We start from the raw sequence: 27,541 nt of genomic DNA on the forward strand, positions 1-27,541 counted from the left end.
GTCAAACACTCAGGACGAATGACCTTGTAGCTGCCTAAATAGCCTTGGGCTTCAGCTCTGCTTCTTCCAGAGCCCGTCTGTCACACAGCAGCCAGAGTGCTGCTCTAAGACCTCTTTTTTTTTAAATTTTATTTATTTAGTTTTGGCTGTGTTGGGTCTTCGTTGCTGCGCACGGGCTTTCTCTAGTTGCGGTGAGGGGGGGCTACTCTTCGTTGCGGTGCGCGGGCTTCTCACTGCGGTGGCTTCTCTTGTTGCAGAACACGGGCTCTAGGCGCGCAGCTTCAGTAGTTGTGGCTCATGGGCTCGTAGAGCACAGGCTCAGTAGTTGTGGCATGCGGGCTCAGTCGTTGTAGCTCATGAGCTGTAGAGAGCAGGCTCAGTAGTTGTGGCGCACGGGCTTAGTTGCTCCATGGCATGTGGGATCTTCCCGGGCCAGGGCTCGAACCCGTGTCCCCTCCATTGGCCTGCGGATTCTTAACCACTGCGTCACCAGGGAAACCCCTAAGACATAAGTCTTAACTCTCTAATACAGTCTGATAGGTCAAACTTCATATTTCCTTGTTGTAATTTGTGTTTATTTAATATAGATGAGGTCGTGCATCTTTTCCTATATTCCTTCTTCGTTTGCAGTTTATTTTGGGGGAACTGTTTCTTTAGGCTTTTTACCCATTTTTTTGTTATTAGTTCATCATTATGCATCCTTTCTAATTATTCTTTTCATTACACGTTAGGTTTGTACCGTATGTGCTGTTTTGTACATATTGAACTGAATATTACAGTTTTTCATTTTATTGAAAACTCTCCATAAACATGTAGGTATCTATTACAATATAATATTCTATTCCTGTGACTGTATCGTGATTTCCTTACCATTCCCTGGTAGATGAACATTTGGAGAATCTCTACTTTTTCACTAATGTAAGTAACAATACAAAACATTTCTGTGGACAAAACTTTACTTTCTGCATGTATGTCCTTAGGCCCCAGGAGCCAGATAAGAGATCAGAGTAGGAGTGTTTCTGAGTCACTTGACAGTCACAGCTTGTTTTCACCGAGGAGAATTGCATGTTTGTGCCCAGCGACTTGTTCCTCAGCTGGAGGTGTGTGGGGCGTACCCAGTCAGGCCACATTCCTCCTCAGAGGCAGCACTGATCCGGCCATCACACATCCTCTCTCCTGCAAAAGACTGGACAGAAGTGCCAATGGCTTTCCTCTTGTTTCTCCATCCCTGGCATAAGTTGAGAATGTTCTGCTTCCTCCTTCTCCTTCCAGGGTGATAAGCGTGGTTCGTTAGCTGCAGATCAGGGGTAGGTCATCTAAATATTTATTTATTTATATATTTGGCTGCACTGGGTCTGTGTTGCGGCACACAGATCTTTAGTTGCAGCATACGAACTCTTAGTTGCAGCATGCATGCGGGGTCTAGTTCCCTGACCAGGGATCATACCCGGGACCCCTTCATCAGGAGCACTTAGTCTTAGCCACTGGACCACCAGGGATATCCAGGGGTAGGTCATCTAGATGACAGTAGTAGCAGTGAAATTGATGCAGAAGAGGGGAGAATAAGCAAAGGAGGTTTCTAATCTTAGTGTAGGTTCTTGACTGCCCTGTCCTGGGGGTACAGAGTGGGGAGTCCCTTCCCTGCCTGGCGGGGGCTTATCCCTGACAGGGCATCCCTTTACAGCCTCAGGCAGCTGGTATCAGGGAGCCCCGTTAGCGGATGCAGAGTCTGGATCGAGCTTCTCCTAAGGGTGGCGGCAGCCACTCAGCAGAGGGGAACCAGTGTGCCTGAGGCTGCATTCGGGCACCTGTGGGCAGCCTCCCACCTACAGCCCCTCGGCTCTAAGAGAGCAGCCCTTCTGTCAGTTCACCGTGATGAACCAGGTCTGGATGTGGGTCTTCTTGTTATGAGTAGTAGTGGTATTAATATTAGTCATAGTGATCGTTCATCTCCATCATGCACTGAGCAGCCTTGCATTCTCCTTTTCAGTCTCATCTGGACTCTACCAGGTTGATGCTATTCTTATCGCCACTTTGCAGAGTGGAAAACTTGAGATTTTGAGAAGAAACTTGCCCCCGTTTTGTATAAAATCCAAGATGACTCATTGTAAGTCTCTGATACACAGTCACAACTGTCCAGCTGTCTTCTGAGGCATCATTGGTCTACTCCCTTCTAATCCCTACTTGTGTGTTCACGTCAAGGCCGGGTTTGTTTGAGGGTAGACTGAGGAGTGGCCCGGGGTGGAAGCGATGCGGGAGGAGGCTTGACCACTGCCTAGTGTGGTTTGGTCCCCCAGGTGTGCATGGGCATCCCCACCCAGGGTGCCCGAAGCGTTTCCTTGGTCGTCAGCACACTGCGCAGGGGTGGGTGATGGGCGTTGCCCGCTCTCCCTGTGACCAGCAGCCTTTACCACCTCTGCCCCTGCTTTCCTACAACTGGAAGCTCCCAGTTTTAGTTTTCAACTGTGATAAAATACACATAACATACATTTCATCCATTTTTTAGTGCACGGTTCAGTGGCATGAGGTACATTCATGTTGTTGTGCGGTCCTCACCACCAGCATCTCCAGAACCCTTTTCATCTTGCAGAACTGACACTGTGTACCCGCCAGGTCCCCATCCTCCCTCCCACCAGCCCTTGGCAACCACCATTCTACTGTCTGTCTCTGTGAATCTGATACTCCAGGTACCTCGTATGAGTGGAATCATACAGTATCTGCCCTTTTGCGACTGGCTTATTTCTCTTAGTATATTGTCCTTAAAGTTCATCGATGTTGTAGCCTGTGTTAGAATTCCATTCCTTTTTATGGCTGAATAATATTCCATTGCCCGCAGAGACCACATTTTGGTTTTTTTATTCATCCACTGATGGACACTTGAGTTGTTTTCCACTTTCTGCTTTTGTGAATAATGCTCTTATGAACAGGGGTGTGCAAATATCTGTTAGATATTGTACAAGTGTGTACTTTCAGTTGTTTGCGGTATGCACCCAGTGGTGGAATTGATGGGTCACATGGTAATCCGATGTTGAATTTTTTGAGGATCACTCATTCTGGTCCCCACAGTGGCTGCACCAGTTTACATTCCCACCAACAGTGCACGAGGGTGCTAATTTCTCCACTTCCTCAACAACGCTGTTTATTTTCTGGTTTTTGCTTTTTTGTTTTGTTTGTTTCTATAACAGCCATAGATGTGAACTGGTCCAGTAAGTTTTTGCAAGAGAAAGTCTATGAGAATTAGTTGACAAATGGTTCTTCCTTTGCCGCTAATGAAGGTAAATCTCTTTCATGGAAACTTACTGGTTTAAATGATTATTCAGTGCAGTTTTCTATGTGGAAATCATGTCTCCCCAAGACTCTGTGGGTCCTTTGCATGCTTTTGGATTGATTGAATTTTGATCCGTCACAAAAACCTCACCAGCCCTAAGTTTGTACGTGTCAAGCTCTGCCCTCGTCTTTCAGCTATGAAGGTATTACAGATTGCAGACTTTAACATGGCCACTTTTTAAATGATCTAGTTATTATTTCTCCTTTCTCTCCTTTTTCCTGATGTCAGCTTGCAAACATTCTACTGTTTGTAGATCTTTTTATTTATTTATTTTTTTTTGCGGTTCGCGGGTCTCTCACTGTTGTGGCCTCTCCCGTTGCGGACCACAGGCTCCGGACGCGCAGGCTCAGCGGCCATGGCTCACGGGCCCAGCCGCTCCGCGGCATGTGGGATCTTCCCGGACCGGGGCACGAACCCGCATCCCCTGCATCGGCAGGCAGACTCTCAACCACTGCGCCACCAGGGAAGCCCATGTTTGTAGCTCTTTTTAAAGGAAGAAGCTAGTATAGATAAATAGTTGAGAGCACAGGAGGTGGGACCAGCCAGATTTGGATTCAAATCCAAGTCTATCTAGAAAAAATGTTTACTTCTCCAAGACACAGCTTTCTCATCTTTACTATGAATATTGGCTACTTTCATAGGCTTGTTTTAGGGATTATAAATGCCTGGCAAGATGCCTGGGCAGGGTAAGCAGCCAATACATGGTAGCTGTCATCATCATCGTCATTATCATCATCACCATCACCACCATCATCATCATCAAAGCAAGAAACTCCATTATTTCTTAGAAGTTTTGCTTGGAAAAGAGGAATAAAGAAGAATTTTTTTTTTTTTTTTTCTTGCGTTATGCGGGCCTCTCACTGTTGTGGCCTCTCCCATTTGCGGAGCACAGGCTCCGGACGCACAGGCTCAGCGGCCATGGCTCACGGGCCCAGCCGCTCCGCGGCATGTGAGATCTTCCCGAAACGGGGCACGAACCCGCGTCTCCTGCATCGGCAGGCGGACTCTCAAGCACTGCGCCACCAGGGAAGCCCAAGAAGAATATTTTAATAACCCAATAAAGCTAAAACATACTAGGAAATTTGACCTCCAAACATAGCAAGGAATGAGCTCTATGCCACCCCTTCCTGTCTCCAAATTATGGATTAAAGAGCGTAGGGATCCAGTATGGAGGACCAATGAATATTAATAGATAGAAAAGTACAGCCATAGAAACTACGAAGTACTACAAAACAAATGCTGTCATGTTTGGAGTACCGAAGAGGTGTGTTCTTACTTTAAACTCCCTGTTTTTTTTACATTTTATTTTTGTGTTGTAATTCAGTGGTCTTTTTAGGTCAGTTTGGGATCGACCGCAGGGGTGATAGAGAGGACCCTTCAGAGAGGCTTGAGACCCCATCAGAGACACTGTAGGTTTAACCCATTTGTTTGGTTCCAACTTATTAATATTAGCATTATTATTATTTTGTAAGCTTCCTAAGGCTTTTGAAAGTAATTAATTATTTGAATTCTACTTTCCCCAAGTGTAGGAAGGAAATACGTATCTAGAGAGTGAGGCAAACAATGCCTAATGGAACACATAGAACCACAAGAAAAGCAAAATTTAGTCTTTCCTGCTTTCTGGCAGGTTTCTTGTTCAATCTCTCTCACTGCTTGTCTAAGTGACGAATGCTTTCCAACTGGCCAATTCTAAGACAGATTGGGTTTTCGGTTCCAGTTTCTCATTCAGGCTGGAATTTCCTGGGGCAGATTTTAGCTTTGCTTGAGGGATCACATCGAGTCCCTCAATTAGGTTCCTTTATGCCTTTATTCCCTCCGTCGTCTGACTCACATGTGGGTTCTTCTCATTAAAATTTTAAAAATCACTCACTAAGCAAGATAGCCTGTTACTTGCCCGTTTCTCAGAACAGCGGTAGGAATTCGGGTGAACACAGAACCCTAAAGCAAGACTCACACGGCAAGGTCATCCATGCAAACACTCCGTGGTGTGTCCAGAGCATTCTTCGTGGTCCTTGGTGACACCTGCGCGGTCCGTGCACTGAGCACGTGCATGGGAACAGGCTTGTTGCTCAGAGCCTCAGCCCCGGATGGAGGGAGCCTGCTGGAGGCTGGGGCAGGCTGGGTGGAATGCCGGGCTCACAGCTTTGATTGGGCTTCTGGGAAAAACAGAAAAAGATGCGTGACCTCTGTGGCCATTGCTAGTAGGGAAAGTCACTTGCAAGGAGGATTATTTGAGTCTGCCTTGGTCTGTAAAACTTGATTGAGATTTCTTCTCCAGCATTGTATTCCACATAAAAGAAGTCTGTCTTGTATATACCCAACGGGCGTTGGTATTAGGTATTTCCTGCCCCAAGCATCACCATCCTGCAAGCCCCAGATGGTCCCTGGCAACTCCCTTCTCAGTAAATGTATTTGATGACCAGAGAGGAGGGTCCTGGGTTGCCTTCCTCAGGGCAGTGCGGCAGGGGTGCGTGTAGATGTCTGCGGAGGCCGCTCCCAAGTCCTCATCTGGGGAACGGGAACACAGACTTTCTACTTAAACGTGGATATTGGAGAGGGAATTTAAAGGAGTATGCTCACCTCAGATGCTTCCGGAAACTTTGTTCTGCTTTAACGTTTCTGACCTTATACCCCAGGAAACATTCATCTGCAAAGCATTTTGCGTTCTGTCGCCACCCTGCCCATCGTAAGTGTGTGCATATGTAAGTGTGCGTGTTGGGGGGTTGGGTAGAAGATGATAGGCAGAGGAAGCAGAAGGATAATGCTTTATGGAATGCTGGGCTCTGAAAACTTCCCAGAAGTTTGTATGTGTTTGTGTGGTGTGTATGCATGTGGGTGGGGGTAAAATCACGTGTGTGGATACTGACGTACTGAACAATAGACACACACTTGGCAACACCGCTATAGAGAGGGAGTGTCCGTGGTGATCCTCCGAGGTGCCCCACCAGCTGGGGATCTCAGATGCCGGGGATCTCAGATGCCGGGGACGGATGCCGTGCACCCACCAACCGGTGAGGCTGGGTCTCTTCCCCTTGGAGGAGGCAGTGCCTGTGGGCCCCTGAGGGTGCGTCTGTGGGAAGGTTGGCGCGTCGCCTTCACACCAGCAGTGGGAGAGGCAGAATCCCCAGTATTTGGGGTCAGAGTGTCCTCTGTGGTCACACGTGTGTTTCCAGCCCTTCAGGTCCCCGGCTGGGAAGCTGATTGGTGGGCGCCCGATGGTCATGCCTTTCCTTCTCACAGCACATTTGAAAGACCTCCCTGGAGGATGGCCATGAGGCTGGGGGGTGGCTTATTTCGCACCCGACAAGATGAGGTTGGCCTCTAACTCAGAAAGCATCATTAAAAAAAAATATATATATATATATATATATATATATATATATATATTTATTTATTTATTTATTTATGGCTGTGTTGGGTCTTCGTTGCTACGCACAGGCTTTCTCTAGTTGCGGTCAGCGGGGGCTACTCTTCGTTGCGGTGCGCAGGCTTCTCACTGTGGCAGCTTCTCTTGTTGTGGAGCACGGGCTCTAGGCACGTGGGCTTCCGTAGTTGTGGCACGTGGGCTCAGTAGTTGTGGCTCGCGGGCTCTAGAGCGCAGGCTCAGTAGTTGCGGCGCACAGGCTTAGTTGCTCCGCGGCATGTGGGATCTTCCCAGACCAGGGCTCGAACCCGTGTCCCCTGCCTTGGCAGGAGGATTCTCAACCACTGCTCCACTGGGGAAGCCCAGGAAACATCATTTTTAATATCTCCTCTGTGCCTAGAACTTTCACTGGGTACTAGATGCCTGGGATTTCACCAGAAGCCACTGTGTTACTGGCTCAGGTTGGGATCCCAGTGGGTCACTCACTTACCTAGTAGTTCCTGTCTGTCCTCCCAGGGCAGCAGGGCATGCGTGTACACGCACACATGCACACACACACACACACATAGAAACATCAAACAGAGAACATGTCACCGTATGTTTCCACTGAAGGTACAAAAAGAGGAACTAGGAAATGTACGCCCGCCACGCTATTTGGGCTGAAGAGCTCAAGAAATGACCAGCACATTTAACCCTAAATCAGGTGGCTTTAAACCAGGAGTACAGACACATCACTGAAGTTATTTCCTTGTATGATTATTCTCATTTTAGGTAATAGGGGTGCTTTTTTACTTCAAAGGCCCAGTAGCTTCACACACAGACTCTCTAATACAGAGTGTTGGAAATTAGCACATGGAGACAAGACATTTTTATTTCTTCTTTAGTGCTGGCAGGTGGTTTAGAAAGTCAAGGTTTTCTCGCGTTTGTGCATCACTGAGCCTGATGCTGGCGTGATGCTGGCATGGCCCAAGAGGTAGAGAATCCCCTCAGATGATTTAAAGCTGAAAGATTCAATTCAGTTTCCTAAGCCCTCTAAGTAGCGGCCTGGCCCCAGAACCATGACGTGGAGAAAGCGCTTCCGGATTCCCTGCCTCTGAGCTGTAAGGCTGGAGTCCTTCCCCTAGTTACAAGAAAAACAACAGCTCAGGACACTCGTTCTGAGCTGCTGATGTACGAGGACTAGCCCGCAGCCCCGTTATCTGGCCCGTCACTCCCCCCAGCTTCAGCATGGCACCCCCTCCCCACCTGGGCTTGTCCTGCTGGCTCTGCCCGTCTTTGCTCCTTCGTTTTCGTCAGCTGAGTTGCTGGGGAATTCCTTTCCCCAGCGTTAGGAGGACAACAGTCCATCTACTGGTGTTGAGACCGAGATTTCATTCCAATCTGTCTAGAATTTTAAATCCTAAAATAGCTGAAGTTGAAAAGCATTGGATCTACCGCCGTTCTTCAAGATCGATGTGCATACAGATCACCCAGAGAGCTTGTTAAAATCTGGGTTCTGATTGAATAAATCAGGGTCAGAATCAAGCTCCCAGAAGGTGATAAGGGACAAGGGCCATTCTCCACCCAGACTGCAGGTCACAACTACCTAGGGAGGCCTCACTCCTGGAGATGCATGTTTAGGTGATTTAGGATGAGACCTGGGTTAAGATAAGATGCCCGGTACACAGCCAGAGTTAAGAAATACTGGTGTAAGGGTTTAAACTTCATTTAATGGCTAAATGCACAGAAGGGAAATTGAAGTCACTTCCAAACCATTGCCCTAACCTGTGGTGTGACCCTAGGAAAGTAATTTCCTTTTAGCCCCATCAAATTTCCAAAGGGAAAGACATTTATTGCTTTTTTTTTTTGCAATATATAGGGCTATTTGAATGAAAGAATATTTTCCTGCTTAATTTTAGCCTGGTTATTTTCATTCTGACAGAGCCGTAACCTCGTTCAAGCCAAGAATAGATCATCATCCATCTTATTTCTGTCTTTTGAGTCATAGGGCGAAACGGGCTTTATACCTTCTTTGCTCAGTTTAGCTTCCTCTAGACCAAGAAATCAAAATGGGGCAAGTTGCCCCCAAGGGAGTGAAAATTGGTTCTTGGAAGATGGGAAAATCTTAGATATTACGATAGTTTGTGGCCCTGCAGAGCTCAGGCCTACCTGACAAAATCCTATTTCTTTGTATTTAATTTAAAATTTTTAATTTAATTAAAAATTTCTGCATAGGAGATGATAATGGAAAAAGGTTGAGAAACCCTGTTCTAGACAAAGACAATCCAAACCAAGCTTGTATGTCCTTCCTGAGATGGGTATCCTGAGCTCTGCCTGGGGAAGGTTTGTGGTAGCTTTTCTGAGAGGTGGAATTTGGGCTTAACAACAGTGAATTCCAGGAGGAAACTTCAGAAGCATTTTTCTCTCTTCTCAGTAAAATAGTCCTCCCTCGATGAAAAATTTGAGTCCCAGAAGCATCTAGTTAGGAGCTCTCTTGCTGATGGAACATTCTGGAATGTGATCTGGCGGTCAGACACTCCTGGGTGTCAATCCTGGCTCTCTCCTTCCTTCCTGGCTTTCATCAGGTTCTTGTACCTCTTTAAGCTTCATTTGCATGTGTACAATGGAAATAAAAGTTACCGGATAGAGTTGTTATTCAGATGAACCGTGAGTTGGGTGTAATGGATGTAAAACAGTATCTGGTACATAAAAAGTGCTCCATTAGGGGCTTCCCTGGTGGCGCAGTTGTTGGGAGTCCGCCTGCCGATGCAGGGGACGCGGGTTCGTGCCCCGGTCCGGGAATGATCCCACACGCCGCGGAGCGGCTGGGCCCGTGAGCCATGGCCGCTGAGCCTGCGCGTCCGGAGCCTGTGCTCCGCAACGGGAGATGCCACAACAGTGAGAGGCCCGCGTACCGCAAAAAAAAAAAAGTTCAAAAAAGTGCTCCATTAGTGGTGGGAGTAGTGGTTATTAATGTCTAACTATCCATCTATATATCGACCTACCTACCTATCAATCAGCCACCTACCTGTTACCATCATGATCTAAGTAAAATATCTGTGGGCACAGAGCTATCTCCTGAATCAGACTGCGTCCTCACCAAACATGAGTGACTCCACGTAACTCCTTCACAGATCAGCCTTTCTTTTTAAATTTTTTTTATTTTTGTTTATTTTTGCTGTGTTGGGTCTTCGTTTCTGTGCAAGGGCTTTTTCTAGTTGTGGCGAGCGGGGGCCACTCTTCATTGCGGTACGCGGGCCTCTCACTGTCGCGGCCTCTCTTGTTGCGGAGCACAGGCTCCAGACGCGCAGGCTCGGTAGTTGTGGCTCACGGGCCTAGTTGCTCCGCGGCATGTGGGATCCTCCCAGACCAGGGCTCGAACCCGTGTCCCCTGCATTGGCAGGCGGATTCTCAACCACTGCGCCACCAGGGAAGCCCTCAGATCAGCCTTTCTGAGCTAATGGGATTAACGGATACACACTACTGTATATAAAGTTGACAAAGAACAAGGACCGACTGTAGAGCACAAGGAGCTATACTCAGTATCTTGTAATAACCTGTGATGGAAAAGAACCTGAAAAAGAATACATATATACCTATGTGTAACTGAATCACTTTGCTCTACACCTGAAACATTGTAAGTCAACTATAATTTAGTTAAAAAGAAAGTAGGAGGCGAGCTCTCCCCTCTCCCCGGGTCCCCGAGGATGGCTGAGCCTGGGGGGGGGATGCATTTATGCAACAGCTCTTTCTGCAGTGCTGACAGCGGTTAGACTAAGTGACCTGGAGAAGCAAGAACGTATTCGTGCAAAAAGCAAAGTTGATCCTAGATTCCACTAGCCAAAGTGGCCTATGATTTCTTCCTGCTGTTGCGAAATAGAGAAATAGAGTTGGATTTACTTTAGCCAAAGTAAATACAACAACAACAGCAACAAAAGATTAAGGTTTTAAAAAGAAAGAAAGAAACCAAGAAAGAAAAACACATGTAGACCAGGGAAATAATACTTTTTATATAAGTAGAGAATTGTAGTCTTTTTTGACCTCAAAACCAGCCCTATCTGAAAACTTTTATTTTGCTCTCATATCTATTGTTTATTCCACTTGGCAAGCACTGTTGTTTAGAAACTTGGTCTTGGTGAACGCTATTATTATTGTTTGGAATATGAGCCCCTTAAAGCACTGTGACGTGGAAAAGAAAGCCAAACTAAGCTGGGCTTGCCGCAAGTCTGTTATTATTTTAGAGAATCATGTTAAAAAATGCATTCAGGTTTGTGTAAATGCAGAACTCGGGTGAGTGTGATAAAAGCCTTACCCACAAGTTCCCAGGACACTTTTATTTATTTACTTATTTTTAATTAATTTATTTATTTGTGGCTGCACTGGGTCTTCGTTGCTGCACGCAGGCTTTCTCTAGTTGCGGCCAGCGGGGGCTACTCTTCATTGCGGTGCGCGGGCTTCCCATTGCGGTGGCTTCTCTTGTTGCGGAGCACGGGCTCTAGGCACGCGGGCTTCAGTAGTTGCGGCCCGTGGGCTCAATCGTTGCGGCACGTGGACGTGTTGGGATCGCAGCCAGCTTCGGCTCTTCCCAGTTCCTGGCCCAGTTTGTCTAGAATCATTGGAATGTAACATGCGGGCTCAAGAACAGGAGTGTGCCCTAAGGGGTTTACATTCCTGCGATGCCCAGGTGAGCGGGGGGGGGGGGGGGGGGGGGCCCTGGGACCACACACACTGGACGAGAAGGAGGGTCAGGGAAGGCCTCTCAGCGGAAGGGCCGTCTCCCCTGAGACCTGCGGGAAGAACTGCCCCGCAACAGGGGCTGCAGGAACCAGGACCCTGGAGGGAGGCAGTGGTGGAAGGTGGAGGATAATGGACCAGTCACCCAGGGCCTTGGAAGCAGCTCTAAGGGGTTCAGACGTTATCTGGAGGCTAGTTTTACGCAGGGAGTGACCTGGCCGGTCTTGCACAAAGGATTAAGGTATTCCTATCGAGGGATGCTGTGTGAGGCTGGCCCAGCCGTCCAGGCAGGGGCTGGACCCCGAGTCCACTGAGCAGGTGTCACGTGGCCTGGGTCTTCTCCACTCTACCGGCCCAGGCTGCGTGCCACACACGTAATTCTTGGTCATAGTCAAGGGGTACGTGATCAAATTGTCGTTTCTACTAAAGAAGATGTTCAGACCTCTTCTATTCTTTCGGATTTATGATTTTACCTGTTCAAGACTCTTTGGGGCGAGTCACAGGCGAGCCCCTAGGCTGCCAGGACTTTGGGACTGAGCTGCTGTATTCTGATTATTATACGGCAGATTTTCTGGCCACAGAAATAGCAGCTGGCAAATTTCTGCAGCAGAGAGCAAACAGCGTGGCATCCTGGTCATATTAAAAACCCAGCACACTTTACCAAAGAACTTTCTTCGGCTCTGAGAGGAGGGGAGTGACATGGCTGAAGCTTCCAGTAGACAACACGTGAGAACAGAAAAGATGTAAGGTGGCTTCTCCCTGGTGGTGTTTGCTGTCTGGTTGGCAGGGCAGCAGTAAGCACCTTAAACAGCATCAAAATAATGGCAAAGCTATGGTCAGTAGGTGCAAATGGTTTTTGTACAAATTGACCATTGATGGTGGGTGTAGAGTGAAATTATCCAAGAGGAGTTCAGGGAAGGCCCTGTGGCCAGAAGGAAGCCTAGTGATTGGCCCAGAGGGGAAGCAAGGCGTTCCAGGCCGAGGTCAGGAGAAGCACCCCCTGTAGTAAGGAGCTAAAAAGCTTTTGCTAAGCCACAGGGCCTGGCTGAAACAGCGGCATTTGACTGAGCCAGGAGGATGCTGTTGAGGACGGGGTGTGGGAGTACTCAGGTCCTCCACGCTGAGCCACCTGGAATTCAAGGTAGAATCCGCAGAATACATTCATTCCTGTGTGACACAGTCCTAACTAGTTTTCCCTCTAACTGCTCACCAGACACAGCTACTTGGTTCCTCCCTCCCTCCCTCCTTCCCTTCTTTCCTTCCTTCCCTCCTTCCTTCCTACCTGATTCTTATCTTTATAATTTGGTAATGTTTTCCTTAATAATCCTATTTTGATTCCTTAAAAACCCGATTTCCTAGCAAGCCATGAGTAGCAGTTTCACCTCCCCTGTTTCATCATTTTATCCTTGCTTCTCTCCTGCTGTGAGCTTTATGTCTGGGTGATTCTTTCTGCTCGTCCTGGAGGGACTGTGCAGAGAGAGCTTAGAGCCTGCGTCCTGTGGGCAGTCGACTGACCCGACAGCAAGGATGCTGCTGGCCAGGGACAGCCTGTTCTTGACACCCCAATACTGTATTTGTGTTGGCACGGCACTTCCCTGGCTCTCTTTCCTCGTTTGGAAAACTGGGATACAAACATCTGTGTATCTACTTGCAGGAATTTAGTAGGATCTGAAAAAAAGTCTCCACGCATTTAAAAAAGGCTGAGACATACAGCTATTTAAATAACCATGTTGAGAGTGATTACCATCGTTGGAGGTTTGGGGGCAGCTATTTTAGAAAGGACTTAAAATGGAGATTGTAATTTACCTGCTGTTTTAAAAATTGGAATGATCGGAATATCGTACATGAAAGGATTTCAGGAACTCAGAAGTTTTCTGGTTTTCCTCCATATGTCCGTATATGGGCCTAAATGGAACATCTAAAGGAGAGCCTTCTTCTGTTTCCAGATCGCGGAGGGAATGGCGTACATTGAGAGGAAGAACTACATCCACAGGGACCTACGAGCCGCTAACGTCCTGGTCTCCGAGGCCCTCATGTGCAAAATCGCAGATTTTGGCCTTGCTCGAGTGATTGAGGATAACGAGTACACAGCCAGGGAAGGTACGTTCCCGGAACGACCTTTAGGTGTTTGGTTATTGTTTAGTTTTATTTTGTTCATGCCTGTTTTTTTTTTTGTTTGTTTTTTTTTTGCGGTCCGCGGGCCTCTCACTGTTGTGGCCTCTCCCGTTGCGGAGCACAGGCTCCGGACGCGCAGGCTCAGCGGCCATGGCTCACGGGCCCGGCCGCTCCGCGGTATGTGGGATCCTCCCGGACCGGGGCACGGACCCGTGTCCCCTGCATCGGCAGGCGGACTCTCAACCACTGCGCCACCAGGGAAGCCCGTTTTTGCCTGTTTTTAACAGAGCAATTACAATAGGCATCATTAGAAAAAGAATTCATTTGGTACAATATTCAAAATGTACCATAGTTGCTGTTTGTGGTTTATTCTAATAATTGTTTTGAAAAATTACTCTCTTGATTAGCTCTGCAAGATACTTTTATAAAATTTACAAATGCTGTCATTTGTATTTCGATTAAGCAAGGCAAAACAAAATGAGATTTGACAGGATCATGATTCTTTGTTCATATTACTTGTTAGAGCTTTTTTCACTGGAACAGTGAAGTGTACTTTCCTTAACTATGGAGAAAATATTTGTAACAATAAGTCTATACTCTATATTCTGGCCTTTTAGCTACAAATTAAAACATGGAAATTATCACACACACAGAAGTAAATATAACACTACAAAAATACACTCCTTTATTTTCCCACCTTCCATATTATATATGTAAACCAAAAAACGCACAGAGTAAATCTTCGAGTTCCTGGCCTGTCATTCTGGGGCCAGCCCTGTCTGCACTGACCTTTCCTGTTGGAGATTCTTCTCTGTTGCTTATGATCTGAGGATTCTGATGGTCTCGCTCGTGAAAGTTGAGTGAGGTTTTTTTGCAGTGCTTTTCTCCCTTCTGAAAGAACCAAGCACTTTCTTGACATTCCTAAGAATTGTTAACCAAGGATTATTTTAACTACATGTGTGTTATTTCTGGAAGGTACCCACAGAATTTATAGAGGTGACAAACAAATTGAAAACATCCATTTGATTTGTCTAGCATCTCCTGCATTCGTCATACTTACGGTAGTTCTCCTGCCTCAAGTTTGCATTCTCTTAGGTGGATTATAGTTTATCCTTGGCCTTAATTATCTTCAGCAAAATGGCAGGTCAAGAGAAATAGTCTGAAAAGTAGCTAAAAGGTAGTGAGCGTTTGCAGCGCGGCAGCGGCTATTCTAAGCGCTTTGCATACACCATCTCAGTTACCTTTGCAATAACCCTATGTGATAAGCAGTATTATTGTTTCCACCTTATAGATGAGAAAAAAGGAGAGGTTCAGAAGCTTCTGAGGCCCCAGAGTAAGTGCTAGAGCCAGGACTCAAACCCAGGAGATGTGGCCTCAAAGTGCATGAGTCAGAATTTATTACATCCGTTTTGTAGAATTTGACAAGCCTAGAGTCTCACAGAAATAACTGTTCTCACGAGAAACAGGTGGCCTAATGCAGAGGGCTCGAGTCCTAGAACGAAACAGTAGGTCACCTCAGGGCAAAAGTAAGGATATTTACCCTCACTGGCATTTCCTCTGTGCCAAGCATGCAGACCCACCCACTTAACCCTGACAGCAACAGGGGAGGTTCTGCTGTTTACTCATTTCATGGATGGAAGTGCCAAGAAGGCACAGAAGCAGTAAGTGTCTTGCCGGGGTCATACCTGGCTGGAAACAGCAGAACTGGGAGTCAAGCCCCCCCACAAGGCCATGCTGGACCCCAGGCTCCACCCAGCCACGCCCACGCATAGGCCCCGCCCTGGCTCCGCCCCAACCACAGCCCCGCCCTTCCTGGCCCCACCCTGTGCACTAGGTCTGGACTTCACAGAAAAGTCTAAGGCAAAGACATCGTGAAGGCAAATGTATTTTAAAAATTCTTTAGTAGTTGGTGGAAAGCCCTTGCCTTTCCAGGGTGCAGAAGTGCCCGAGTCCCTGCTTCCCTCGAGGTGACCCTGCGAGTTCCCCGGGGCCAGGCTTGCCTCCCAATGTGACCCGGCGGCTAAGTCGAACTGAGTCTCACCAGCTTCTCGTGAGAAACCTAGTTTCATCGTCATCTCAGTCTGGGCAGATCATCATCCTACACAGTTCCTAGAAGAGTAGTAATGTTTGGTCCTATCAAATGAAAGCTTGGAGTAGCATCTAAAATCCCCGTTGGTAGAGGCTTCAAGAGATTTATCCGCAAGAATATACACATCGAGATACTTATATTCCATATAAACATGCTCTGGGTCATTAGAGAAAATGTGAACACGAAGGATACACGCTCTAGAAGGCTGATGTCGAGGGACAGGTGTACGGGCTAAGAATAGATGCCTTTCCATTCGGTGTCATGTTCTCATGTTTCAAGTGTGCTAGTTGTGATTTCGCTAAGAGAATACACAAAAAACTTTGCTTCTTAAGAGGGGAATGCCCGCGAGGGAAACAGAGGGAGGCAAACATTCTTAGTATGACATCTTGTACCATCTCTATTTTCTACTGTGTGTATGTGTTAACCTGCTCAAAATAATTCATTAAAATTTTCCCCGCAAAGGAAAGTGTGAGGGTCACACGCCCATGACTCTTTTGTTTCAGCTCAGAGACCCAAGTAAAACACCTGTGTCTTCTGCCCTAGGTGCTAAGTTCCCCATTAAGTGGACAGCTCCAGAAGCAATCAACTTTGGATGTTTCACTATTAAGTCTGACGTGTGGTCCTTTGGAATTCTCCTGTACGAAATCGTCACCTATGGGAAAATTCCCTACCCAGGTATCAGTTACTTACCGATTTCCATTCACTTGGTATATATGAGAAAAAAACCAAGTGGCACGAGTCATAAAAAGATAAACTTATATCCAAAAGTAAAGTAAGCCCACGGTGCTAGAACTTTATTTTGACTGTCGTTACTGGAAGGTGTCCTAAAATATGCTTAGAAACTTCTCTGCTTTCTTGCCTGATTGAGTGCATATTCTTTTGCTTCGCTAATTAATTCCACCCCTTGCTGCCTAGAATGTGCCTGGCACCATCACAGGTACTGCTCATAAAGATGGATTAGAGGATTAGACACAGGTGCCCCTCCCAAGATGAGGCTTTTACAATTCTTTCTCGGTCAGTTTTGAAACAGAAGTTCACACAAGGGACTTTGGCGTCTCTGCCTCTTCAGGAAATAACCACCTCTGTGTGTGAGTGAAAGATTCTTCAGATCTTTGACTTAGTGGACGTGGGGACATCGTTCAGTATTTCCGGATTCCTGACCTCGTCGGAGCCAGATTCTCCCAGCTCTCCTCTTTGCAGGATCCATGCTGGAATGTGCAAGGAGAGGGATTTTCCCCCAAGCTGTCACATTCTTGTTAATGTTTGGCTTTTAACAAAATTAACGGATACGGCCAATTTTAAATTAAATCTTTAATGTTTAAGTCATTCCCTCCGTTCAAAAAATATCTGAGGGTGCCCAGGCACTCACGAGGTGCCCGGATGGAGCAGTCCCAGCTTTTGCCCTTGAGAGCTAATACTTGAGGAGGGAGAGACTGATAACTAACAATCACTAATTATAATCACTGGTAATAGGGCCAGTGCGTAGGATGGGAGGGGCGCCATGGAGGGGGCACCGTGGTGTAGGGATCGGGGCCTGGGGCAGGGCTGCAGGTTCTAAACAGTGACCCCGGCAGCAGCAGGGAACTCGGTGACTTGACAGAAGGGCCCGGGTGGCCCACGGGGTCCCGATCAGGGGCTGGAGGCGCGGAGCTGGGCGGGAGCGGATGCGAGCCTCAGGGGCCACGCAGGGGCTTCGGCCCCGACTCCAGGAGACCGGAAGCTTTGGGACAGAGCAGTCGCACGGTCTTTGCAATCCTCGTCACCCTCACTGCCCTTCGGGGTTGAGCCGTCGAGAAGCTGGGGCCTGGGGGGCCAGCCGGAGGGGAAGGCCTTCAGTGGTGCCTGCGCAGTGGGCTGACTGTACCGTGAAACCCCTCTGGTGCCCGCATTCCATATTCCGACGGCCGCTCTGTTCTAGACACTGAAGTTCATGAATAGCACCCCTGCAAAATGGGGACAGTATTTCCTGATCAGCCCGGATATCTGACATTATATATCTATAACCTATAACCTATAGAGAAAGATTTTATATATATATATATATATATATATATATATATATATATATATGACATCTGATCAGATAAACATACAGCCTCACACATGTTGTGTGGTATGTACTGCATGCTCCACAGTGATGTGCTAGATGAGGCCCTGAGGCTCTGAGAAGGGGACTCTTGCCCAGAACTGCATCACGAGCTCCTGGCAGAGCTGCTGCGGAATCCCGGCCTTCTCAGTCTGACCTGCTGTGCTCAATGCCCACGATTAGAAAATGCTTGGGGTGAGGGCTTCCCTGGTGGCGCAGTGCTTGAGAGTCCGCCTGCCGATGCAGGAGACGCGGGTTCGTGCCCCGTTTCGGGAAGATCCCACATGCCGCAGAGCGGCTGGGCCCGTGAGCCATGGCCGCTGGGCCTGCGCGTCCGGAGCCTGTGCTCCGCAAATGGGAGAGGCCACAACAGTGAGAGGCCCGCATAACGCAAGAAAAAAAAAAAAAAAGAAAATGCTTGGGGTGAAAAACCATAAAAATTATAAAATAACCAGGAGAAAAGCAGTGAGAATCACACACACACACACACACACACACACACACACACACACACCTGATAGGACCAACCAGAGAGCATCAGTTGGTCTATTCTGCAGTCTCTTGTCCTCTGATAGGACCAGGGATGTGTCATCCTTTCGGGAGTTCTGGGTTGATGAGGTTTCCCAGTCACAAGCGTTGTATGTTATGAGAGCCTCTAGCATTAGGACGTGTGAACAGAGCGGACAATCCTACTTACTTAGTTATCAGAGGACTCGATTCATAGAGAGCGTGAAAACTGGTGAACATAGACAGTACATGCCAGTTCCATCACTGTTATAAAACTGCTTACGACAGGCCCACTGACAATTAAGTTATCGGAGAATACTTTCTTTACCCGGAAAAGTGCTGGATATGTCTCTTTTTTTCGTGGTTTAGAAGCTATATGCCTAGCTTTGCAAAATAAAAAGGCACTAAGAAAGAAAAGGGGAATAGAAACAGAAAAGAAATAAGAAAGTCTCCTATAAAATGAACAGAGGAAAAAAAAAGACTAAAAGGTGTAATATATCAAAATGTTACTATCCTTGAGCAATGAAATAACAGGTTACATTATTTTTTTCTTGATAAATTCCTGAAGCGGCTAACTTTTTACAAGTATGTTTTTATTAAATATTTTACTTCTTGTCTAAAAAATATATTTAAAAAATTAGGTAGTGCAAAAGGCTTCTGATGGAAACCTGCTCCCAGGGCCTCACTCTTTTCGGCTCCTGAGACGCACTGGCTTTCAGGAATCTTGGCTATTTATCCTAACATTTGCTGTTCATAGTTCTAAATATTATACGCAGACTGTTATTTCCTAAGTCAAGATTTTCATCCATTTTAGTTATTATTAAATAAGAATATGGTCACATGGTTCTAAGTCCAAGAGGTACAAAGAGGTGTAAGGTGACAGGTGTGTCTGTCTGCAGCCACCGTTCTCAATTTCTGGTGCATCCGTCAGAGACATCCCAGGAATATCAAGGCGTATATAACTAGAGCTGTACCAAATACACAGAGTGACTGGATGCCAAAACGGATAGCACCCACAGACTCTGGGAATGTGAGAACAAAATGTACAATGTTGTTAATAAACTTATCAAAATTCTAGTCGTCAAATACGAAGTAAGTGCTAGTGGAGCACGAGAGTCTCATTTCCCATTTGCAGTCCTACTCGTTGAATAGACGCTTTGAACTGGCACAGCTGGCACCACGAACTTCTGTGCACATGGGATGTGATGCAGAAAAGGGCTTTTTCGTAACCTGCTTTTTAGGAAAGGGCTTTGCACCCATTCGTTGTATTTGGGGCAAATCTCAAAACTTCTTTGTCTTCGTTTGCTGTTAGTCCATTTCAACCATATTTTATAGTTATGTTTTTAAATGTGTAGCCCCTAGTTATGAATTTAAATGTGCAGCCCCTAGACCGAAAGCTGTTGCCGTGAAGCACTCTCTCCTCGTGGGTGGGGACACCGAATGAGTAAACAGATCACGATTGTCGCGTACTCGACTTTGGAGATTGTCTCGTGAAAATTGGAGGCATCAAAGATAATATTCTTCCAGTTCATACCTAGAAGATAGACTCCGCTCCAAATAGGACTTCCTCTGGAGAGACTCGTGCCCTAAATATACTTAAACAGCTAAATAAGTCCAGTTCCCAAATTTGTTTATGTTACGAATGCTAGTGCACCGAACGTCCTCGCCTAGAATTTTAAGCATAATTCTTCCACTGACCTCAGCTTTCCGAGTGGCTGGCCTGAAGGCTGATGGCTTCTGTACCTATCTTCCCCCTAGGATCCCGTTTCCTCTATGGAAGAATTCGAGATCCTTCTTTGTCCCTGAGATTTATGGCCATGTACCTTGGCGTGACACTTCTGTCATTTTTACGTCATGCTCGGTACCTGTTTTGTTCTTTTGGTTTGGAAACTTGTAGCCATAGATTTTGGGAAGTTTTCGTATATTGCTTCTTTGAAAATTCGCTCCTTGCCTCTTTCCAAATCACTCACTGGTAGGACAGTAGACCTCCTGGGGTGATCGTCAGAGCCCCCTGTCTATGCTTCTGTCCCTGTCATCCTGTCCTCTGTCCTCCTCTGAGGCTTACCTTCTCCCCCCTTGCTTCGGTGAGACGTCTTGTGGGAACCAGGGCCTCTGGACCACCGGGCGCACTGTCAGCATCCGCACCCGGCAATATCTTTAGGTCTGTTCTCTGGGACTATTTAGTTCCTTCTGAAGACGATCTTCCAGGCCCTGCTGGTGGGAGCACCGCCTGGCCATCAGCATTCCGGAGGCGCCCTGGGGAGCGGACATCAGGGTCTTTCTTTGCTGTTGTTGTGGGTTTTCTTATTGTGGTAAAAGAAACACAGAATAACATTTACCATCGTAACCATTGTTAAGTGTATGGTTTAGTGGCATTAAGTACATTCACAGTGCTGTGCGACCCCCACCACTATTCATTTCCAGAACTTTTTCACCTTCCCAAACTGATACTGTGGTCCTTAGGGTCATTAGACACTAAGTCCCCATTCCGCCTGCCCCCCCCCAGCCCCTGGTCACCTCTGTTCTACTTTCCGTCTCTAGGAATTGCACTGCTCTCGGCACTCCTGTAAGTGGAGTCGTACCGTATGTGTCCTTTTGTGCCGGGCTCATTTCACTCAGCTTGGCGTCCTCAGGTGCAGCCAGGCTGTGGCCCGGGCCAGGTGCGCCTCACTCTCCTTGCTTCCAGTGTCCTCCGCGCCCCCTGCACCCCGTCCACTGGGCCTGGAGTTTCTCTCCTTCCATCCCTCCAGCGTTAACCTGGGCACCTGCCAGGCGGGTTCCAGGTCCAGGCCTGCCTGCAGCACCGACCTCAGCCCGGGAGTGCCCCGTCCCAAGACGTGGTGACCAGACATCCACTGTTGACTCCTCTCTGGCGGGCGCTTGGGTCACGTTCCTCCTCTGGGCTCAGACCGCTTCTGCCTCTGGCTGACAGGTGTCTCCTGATTACATCAGAGACGCCGTTCTTCTCTTTCTTGTTCTCTTTTTGTTTGGGGATGAATTAAAGGGAAAAAGGGAGGTGGGGCAAAAAGATCCTTCACTATCTTAAAAGCAAAACTGTAGTCATATTTGTATAGGAATTTTCTAAAGAAACTAGAGGGGACCCTTGTGGTTGGGGGTTTGTTTTGCTTTGCTCTTATAAAGAGAAAGGAGGTTTGAAAAAGACGAAGCTTTCGGAAGCATCGTGTCTTTTCTGGCTGCTTCTTGCCAGATATATCTAGCATCTTAAGCTATACGTGAACCAGAATCAGGAAACTCATCCTGCTGCAGATGCTCCATCACAAGCAGTGCTCAGAAAAATATAATTTGTCACCGGGCGGGAGACTGCGGTCCCGGGCTGGCTGTGCTTCCTTTGCTCATACGTACAGGCTCGCTCTGTCGTTAAAGATTGTCCTGGTTCCTGGAGCGCCCGGGCTTCTGTCTCCTGCCGCTGAGCCCCGTCTCTTTTCTCATCTCTGCTCTACTGCGTCCTTCCCCCTCCCTTGCTCCCTCACCAACTTTTAGTCTCTGCCAATTCCTACCGACTCCAGATGTCACCTCCTGCCCACCCCCCAGCTCCGTCTCCTGAGCTGGCTTCCCCTCTGGGCTGTGTGCCATTTGAGGACAGGACTTTGTCTTAGTCATCTTTGTACCTCTCAGAGCTTAGTGCCAGCTCATGACCCGTAGGAAGTACTCACTACACGCTTGTCGAAAGGAGGGAGGATGGAATATGAGGTTGCTTGCCTTTAAAGATCACCAGCCAATGGGTGTTTGCTTTCTTCACCCTAGCAACAGACCAGCACCGGGTTTAATCTTAGGGTTCGGTCAAGGTCTCTCTCCTCTCTTTCTTTCTTCCATCAGACTTGTCCGTTGATAGCCGTATTTTGTTGGTAGATTTACTTGTACATAAAAAGACAGAGTTCAGATTTCCTTCTTTTTATTCCTCTTATCAAGTCAGATTCCCCAGGCAGGCTGGAGCGTGCCTGGCGTTTGTCTGCATCACTGAGAGAGTTCTTCGGAGTTAGGAGAACATATAAGAACAAGGAAGAAAAAAATCTGCAGTGCAGCAGCGTGGGCCCTAGAAAGGTTTATTTATCTTCTGTGGGCACGTTCTGACCTTTTATGCAACTGGGGCTTCTCCAGGAAGGAGGTGAAAGAGGTATTCCTACCCAGCCTTGCAGGTCCGGCTGCTGTTTCCTTTATCCTGGATATTAATCCTCCTGCCAGGACCCCAGAACTTTCCCCAATGCCCATGTAGAAATAAACACGGATATTTCTTCAGAAATTTATCCAAGTGAGCTTGGCTGGTTACAGAAGCCAGAGCAATGCTGAAGCCACATAATTTACGGAGACCAGAACCCCAATTAAAGAAAGCGATGCAAACCAGCCCCTTGGCTTCAAGCAATGAGAAGCAAATGAAGTGTTCTAGTTAGAACATTCCCGTTACACAAATATTTGAAGATGATGTTTCAGAAGTAGACTTGAGCAAAATTAATTCACCGTGTAAACAACTTTCAAGAGATCTTAACAGTTATAAGGTTGGCTTGGATCTTCCCATTTCAAAAACAAGGGCTCTTCCAAGACAGAAATAATCGTGTCTTTTTTCAGGGGTTTAAATCCAGGCAGGGCCCTTCAGTCACTGTGTCCTTAGAAGAAGAAAGGTTAGTTAAGGGCAAAGGAGTTCAGAGGTCACTGATTATGACCCACAGTAAGAAACAGACAGAAACCCGCTCCATATATAAAACAAAAGTTTCACAACACCACACTGACTTTTGCCATATACAGCGCACTCTGATCTTTTCTATTTTACTCTGTTATATTGGTAATTTATATTTTTAAATACTGGTAGCTCCCCCAAAATCAATTTACTGATCCCAAACGGGTGGTGACGCACAATTTGAAAAACACGGATTTGAGAATAAATTCAAAAGAAGGGTCTGTTTCCGATCAAGTCAAAGATGTTTCCCCTAAACTGTCTAGTTATCTTTTAGGATCTTTCCAGTGACCACTAGTGGTGAAATCTATGGCTATGGAAAGGAGATAACTATGGAAAGGGAACGGTTGGGGTGAATGGAGTTCCCCGTGTGCCAGATATTATATGCATTCTACGCATGAAAATATTCCACATGAGGTACAGCTCCTCACTAGAGAAGCCCATGTCCCTACAGAATAAGGTAGCCACAAAATAGGCAAAACACCCAGATGTGGATAAGTCCTGCTAAAACTGCTAGATGAGCATGTTTCGATATCCCATTTTAGCACTGGAGGAAAATGTTATTAAAATGCCCTTTTTTTCCTTAAAGCTATTCTCAGTATCAAAGATGGACAGTTCAGCATCTGAACTGCCCTGAGACATGTGACCACAGTAAAAGCCATCCTCCGTGGTCAGCTCTCTTGCAGAGCCCCGTAGGAATAGCGGGCAGCCTGCTTCCCTCGCCGGCTGTTCCCGCAGCCTGGCGGACTCTGCCTCTTACTGTACTGAAGGCTGGGACCATTTGAGGAGTGGGAATTAAACAATTGGTCCGGCTGACTTAAGGATCCTGACTTCTTTAAGTACACTTACGATGAAAAGCTAATTTTGAAAAAGTATTGGTAGGAGATACTGTACGGTAAAATGATTTTTTTGGTATTCCAGGTAGAAGCTGGAAAAAAAATACTACAGAAGAAAGTGAGATTAAGTGTTAAGATTGGGCTGTTCATTCACAAGGTCTGTCAAGTCCAGTGTCCTTTTGTCATTAGAGCTCACTTTGTCTTCCATTTACCACGGTTGCCTGTTTTCACTTGGGCAACTGAATGCTGCCTTAATCTCCTTCGTACTAACATTTATTTCATCGCTTACAGAAATTTCCTTAGCCTCTGTACCAGTTTTCAGAGCTGCCAGCACAAAATACCACAAACTGAGTGGCTCAAACAACAGAAATTTATTTTCTCCTGGTTCTGGAGGCCTCAAGTCCAGGATCAAGGTGTCGGCAGGCTTGCTTTCTCTCGAGGCTTGTCCTTGGCTTGAGACGGCCGTCTTCTCCACGTGTCTCCCCCGGCCTCTCCTAATCTCCTCTTCTTACAAGGACACCAGTCAGAGGCAGTTGGGGACCACCCTAAAGGGTTCATTTTGACTCGGTCACCCCTTTAAAGGCCTTAGCTCTAAATGCAGTCACATTCTGAGGTCCTGGGGGCTAGGAGTGCAACATAGGAGTTTGCAGGGGAGGGTGTGGTGGGAACACAGTTCAGCCCACGGCAGCCTCCGAAGCTTTGCTTCAACCACAGATGTAGGAGGTGGGTACCACTGCAGTGCGTGAGCCTGGGTCAGGCTTCTAAATGGTACCTGTGGTTTCTCGGCCTCAGGGAGAACTAACGCTGACGTGATGACCGCCCTGTCGCAGGGCTACAGGATGCCCCGCATGGAGAACTGCCCGGACGAGCTCTACGACATCATGAAAATGTGCTGGAAAGAAAAGGCCGAGGAGAGGCCCACGTTCGACTACCTGCAGAGCGTCCTGGACGACTTCTATACGGCCACGGAGGGCCAGTACCAGCAGCAGCCTTAGGGCGCAGGGGACTCAGGCCACTCACGGGACGGCTGCCTTCCTAAAAGGAAAACGTAACAATCTCTGCTCACTAGTTATTTCCTGGGCTGGGGTCACCGGCCACCCCCGCTTCCCACACACAAGGCTAACACTCAGGAAGAACACCCCCCATGGGAAAGGATTCTGCTCGCAAGGGCCACTGCCCACCAGTGCGTGGCCTGGCCTGCTCCCCGTGGGCAGTCCGGCCTCGCTAGACCAACACCTGGACACGGGCTTCTGAGAAGACAACACCTGTCCCACCAAAAGTGCACCCATATCAGCCTCGTGTTTACAAGGGGATGTGTGACTCAGAGGTTCAGAGGCCATTTCAGTAAATCCCAGACAGGAGCACAGCTAAACTCATTTATAAAAGTAAAATAACCATATGGCTTTCGTGACGCTTCTTTGTATTTTCTCTATGCTTTAGCTTCTTTGTTTAAAAAAAAAAAAATTTTACTAATCCAACCTGTTAGATTTTGCAGGTGGAGTCAGAAGCTTCAATGTCGTTCCCAGATTTCAGTGATCTCCCACCCCCTGCAATCTGAAACTGTTCAGTGTTTCCTTCGGTGGAGACCGCTCAGAACCCCAGCTGGGAAAAGGGGGTCTCTTTCCTTGAAAGTGTCACCTGCAAGCAGACAGGGCAGCCGTGTTAAGCGACATGGACCGCCCCGCCCCCAGCAGCCGGGGTTTGCCCAGACCACCCTGGAAAGGAGCTTTAAAAGCTGCTCTGCCGTAAGAAGGAATACTTTTTAACAGTTCAGCTTTTCAAATCCACAATTTCCTGTATCCAGACTTTCTTGGGCAATGTAGTTTTGGAAGAACAACAAGATGCTGATCTCCGCAGAAACTTCTAGGGCCTTGTACAAAACATCAGAATTTTCTTTATTGCTTCAAATGATTTTGAATATTGTTTTAATGATCAAGTATTCATTTTAGTCACACTCTAGAAAGTAACAGTGCCATATTTGGGGGCTATTTTTGTGATTCAGCAATCTTTTCTAAATTGTGTAAGGTCTGTGTGAGACTATTTATATGAAGATATGATGGAAAATAAATGAGTCAGGAGGCTCAGCGGAGCCACTGGAGCAAGAGAGACAAGAGGTTTTGTTTACTAAATTTTTCTACTGTAAAAGCTTTGAATGGAAAATGCTATATCACATCACATTTCACTTATGCTGTTGTGTATATACCTAATATTTCAATTTTTGATTTTATTCTCATACACCCGGCCCAGTAACGTGAAGCTTTTCACTGGTGTTTAGCATTTCCTACTGTCATCAATATAAAAATGAGCACCAGTTGGTGGGGGTGGGATGAGAGGTGATTCCATTAGATGCGTCTTTTAAAAAACTGTGTACAAGCTCTACCTCCATCCTTTTGAGTGTTTTCAGATTGGAGAACGGAGGAGTTGCTGGGCCGGACACCTGATTCTCCCTTTATGGGGGCCCAACAGGATTTGTTTTCAAACAGGCTTAGCAAGCACCATTACAATTTCACTTTGCTTGTGTTGCCTAGATGTTGGGTGCCTGGGGAAAGGGATGGAATATTTTGCTTTCCCTAAATTTTAACTTCTTTTCCCATGTGATCTTTTTTTTAAAAAAAAAAAAAAAAAACAACGGTCCTTTCTAACACCCACCTGTTCACGCTTCAGTTCAGAATCACACACGTGACCCAACGTGGAGAGAAAGTGTAAGGAATCCCTAAAGCAAAAAGAAGTCTCTAAGAAATTACTAAATTCATCTTCACCGTGTATTTCTCCTCACAATTCTGCTTCCTTTGGCCTTTTTACTTTTCCACTGTACCCTTCGGTCAAGTCTGTGCTCCTTTGCTTCCAGCATCTCCTCCGTCACCTCGGGCCTCCTGGCTTACTCTCAGCCTGTGCCCATACACAGGGTGCTCGGTGGACAGCAAGCACCGTTAGGGTTCCTGGCAGGCAGAATCAGGGGCTGGGTAGGTGTTTGTTTAATCTCGAGGTGCAGAGGCGTGCAGGCTGGCTTACATCTTCACGTCCCAGGTCACTGAGAACTTGAAAAACGGAATCCTCCCCCCCACCCCTAGACACTGACTCTGTTGTTCTGCCCTGGGGGAGCGGGGAGGGGATGTGTCAGTGTACTTGAAAAGCTTCCCGGTGAATTTAAGGTTAGTATAATGCATGCCCAGGCTTGAGAGCCACCCCCCGGCTTTGACCCATATTGCAAAGTGATCTGCTCGAAAGACCTTCTCTTTCCCCAGATAGTTGGGTTTCCCTGAGGACGATGTAGTCAAAAAGGAGGAGGAAGGAGGAGGAAATGTGCCTTTTTCCTTCCTTAGGTACGGGAAGCTCACAGAACCTAAAGTAAGGCTCGTAGGCCTGACACGTGTCCCGAGGAGGAGGGGGCACTTGGTGCCTCTGTAGCCCCTCCAAGAAGGCCTCCCGAGGTGCTGTCAGGATCCCAATGGGAAAGCATGTCCAGGCCTTCTTTTAGAGGACACGCTACATACACCACACAGATGCCTTGACTCCTGTCCCAAGAGTGTAGAAGGGGGTCAATTAAAGGAGGGGCCATATTTACTTGCTTACACAGTGGGATAGATCAAGGGCACTGAAACAGAGGTGTAAGCTCATTTCTCATTTTGCCTGTGGTGAAGGCTTTCCCTTTGCTCAAACAAACTACATCCTGGGCGGTAGCTCCTGAAAGGTACTCAGTAGCAAAACCCCAGCATCTGACAAGCTTCACTGAATTAAAACAGTTGCTCAGCCCCCCACCTTTATGATTTTAACTGCCACATTCCACACCCAAGCTTCCTGTGTTCTCTGCCC

The 27,541-nt window shown here is 47.1% G+C and overlaps 1 protein-coding gene across 3 annotated transcripts in view; it reads left to right on the forward strand.

Moving 5' to 3' along the window:
- Window positions 1–24,888, forward strand: part of LYN (LYN proto-oncogene, Src family tyrosine kinase) — a 58,576-nt gene extending 33,688 nt beyond the window's left edge. For 2 of the 3 annotated variants that reach the window (XM_007464035.1, XM_007464037.1), the window contains exons 9-11: window positions 13,352–13,505; window positions 16,153–16,284; window positions 24,521–24,888. In XM_007464035.1, coding sequence (XP_007464097.1) covers window positions 13,352–13,505; window positions 16,153–16,284; window positions 24,521–24,723 — 489 coding nt within the window. In that variant the 3' untranslated portion in view covers window positions 24,724–24,888. The remainder of the gene's footprint in view (window positions 1–13,351; window positions 13,506–16,152; window positions 16,285–24,520) is intronic. The other variant, XM_007464036.1, reaches the window with a different exon arrangement.
- Window positions 24,889–27,541: the final 2,653 nt, after the last annotated feature.

The sequence above is a fragment of the Lipotes vexillifer genome, unplaced genomic scaffold (genome assembly GCF_000442215.2).
Source record: "Lipotes vexillifer unplaced genomic scaffold, Lipotes_vexillifer_v1.1 scaffold69, whole genome shotgun sequence".
In the NCBI taxonomy this organism is placed as follows: domain Eukaryota; kingdom Metazoa; phylum Chordata; class Mammalia; order Artiodactyla; family Lipotidae; genus Lipotes; species Lipotes vexillifer.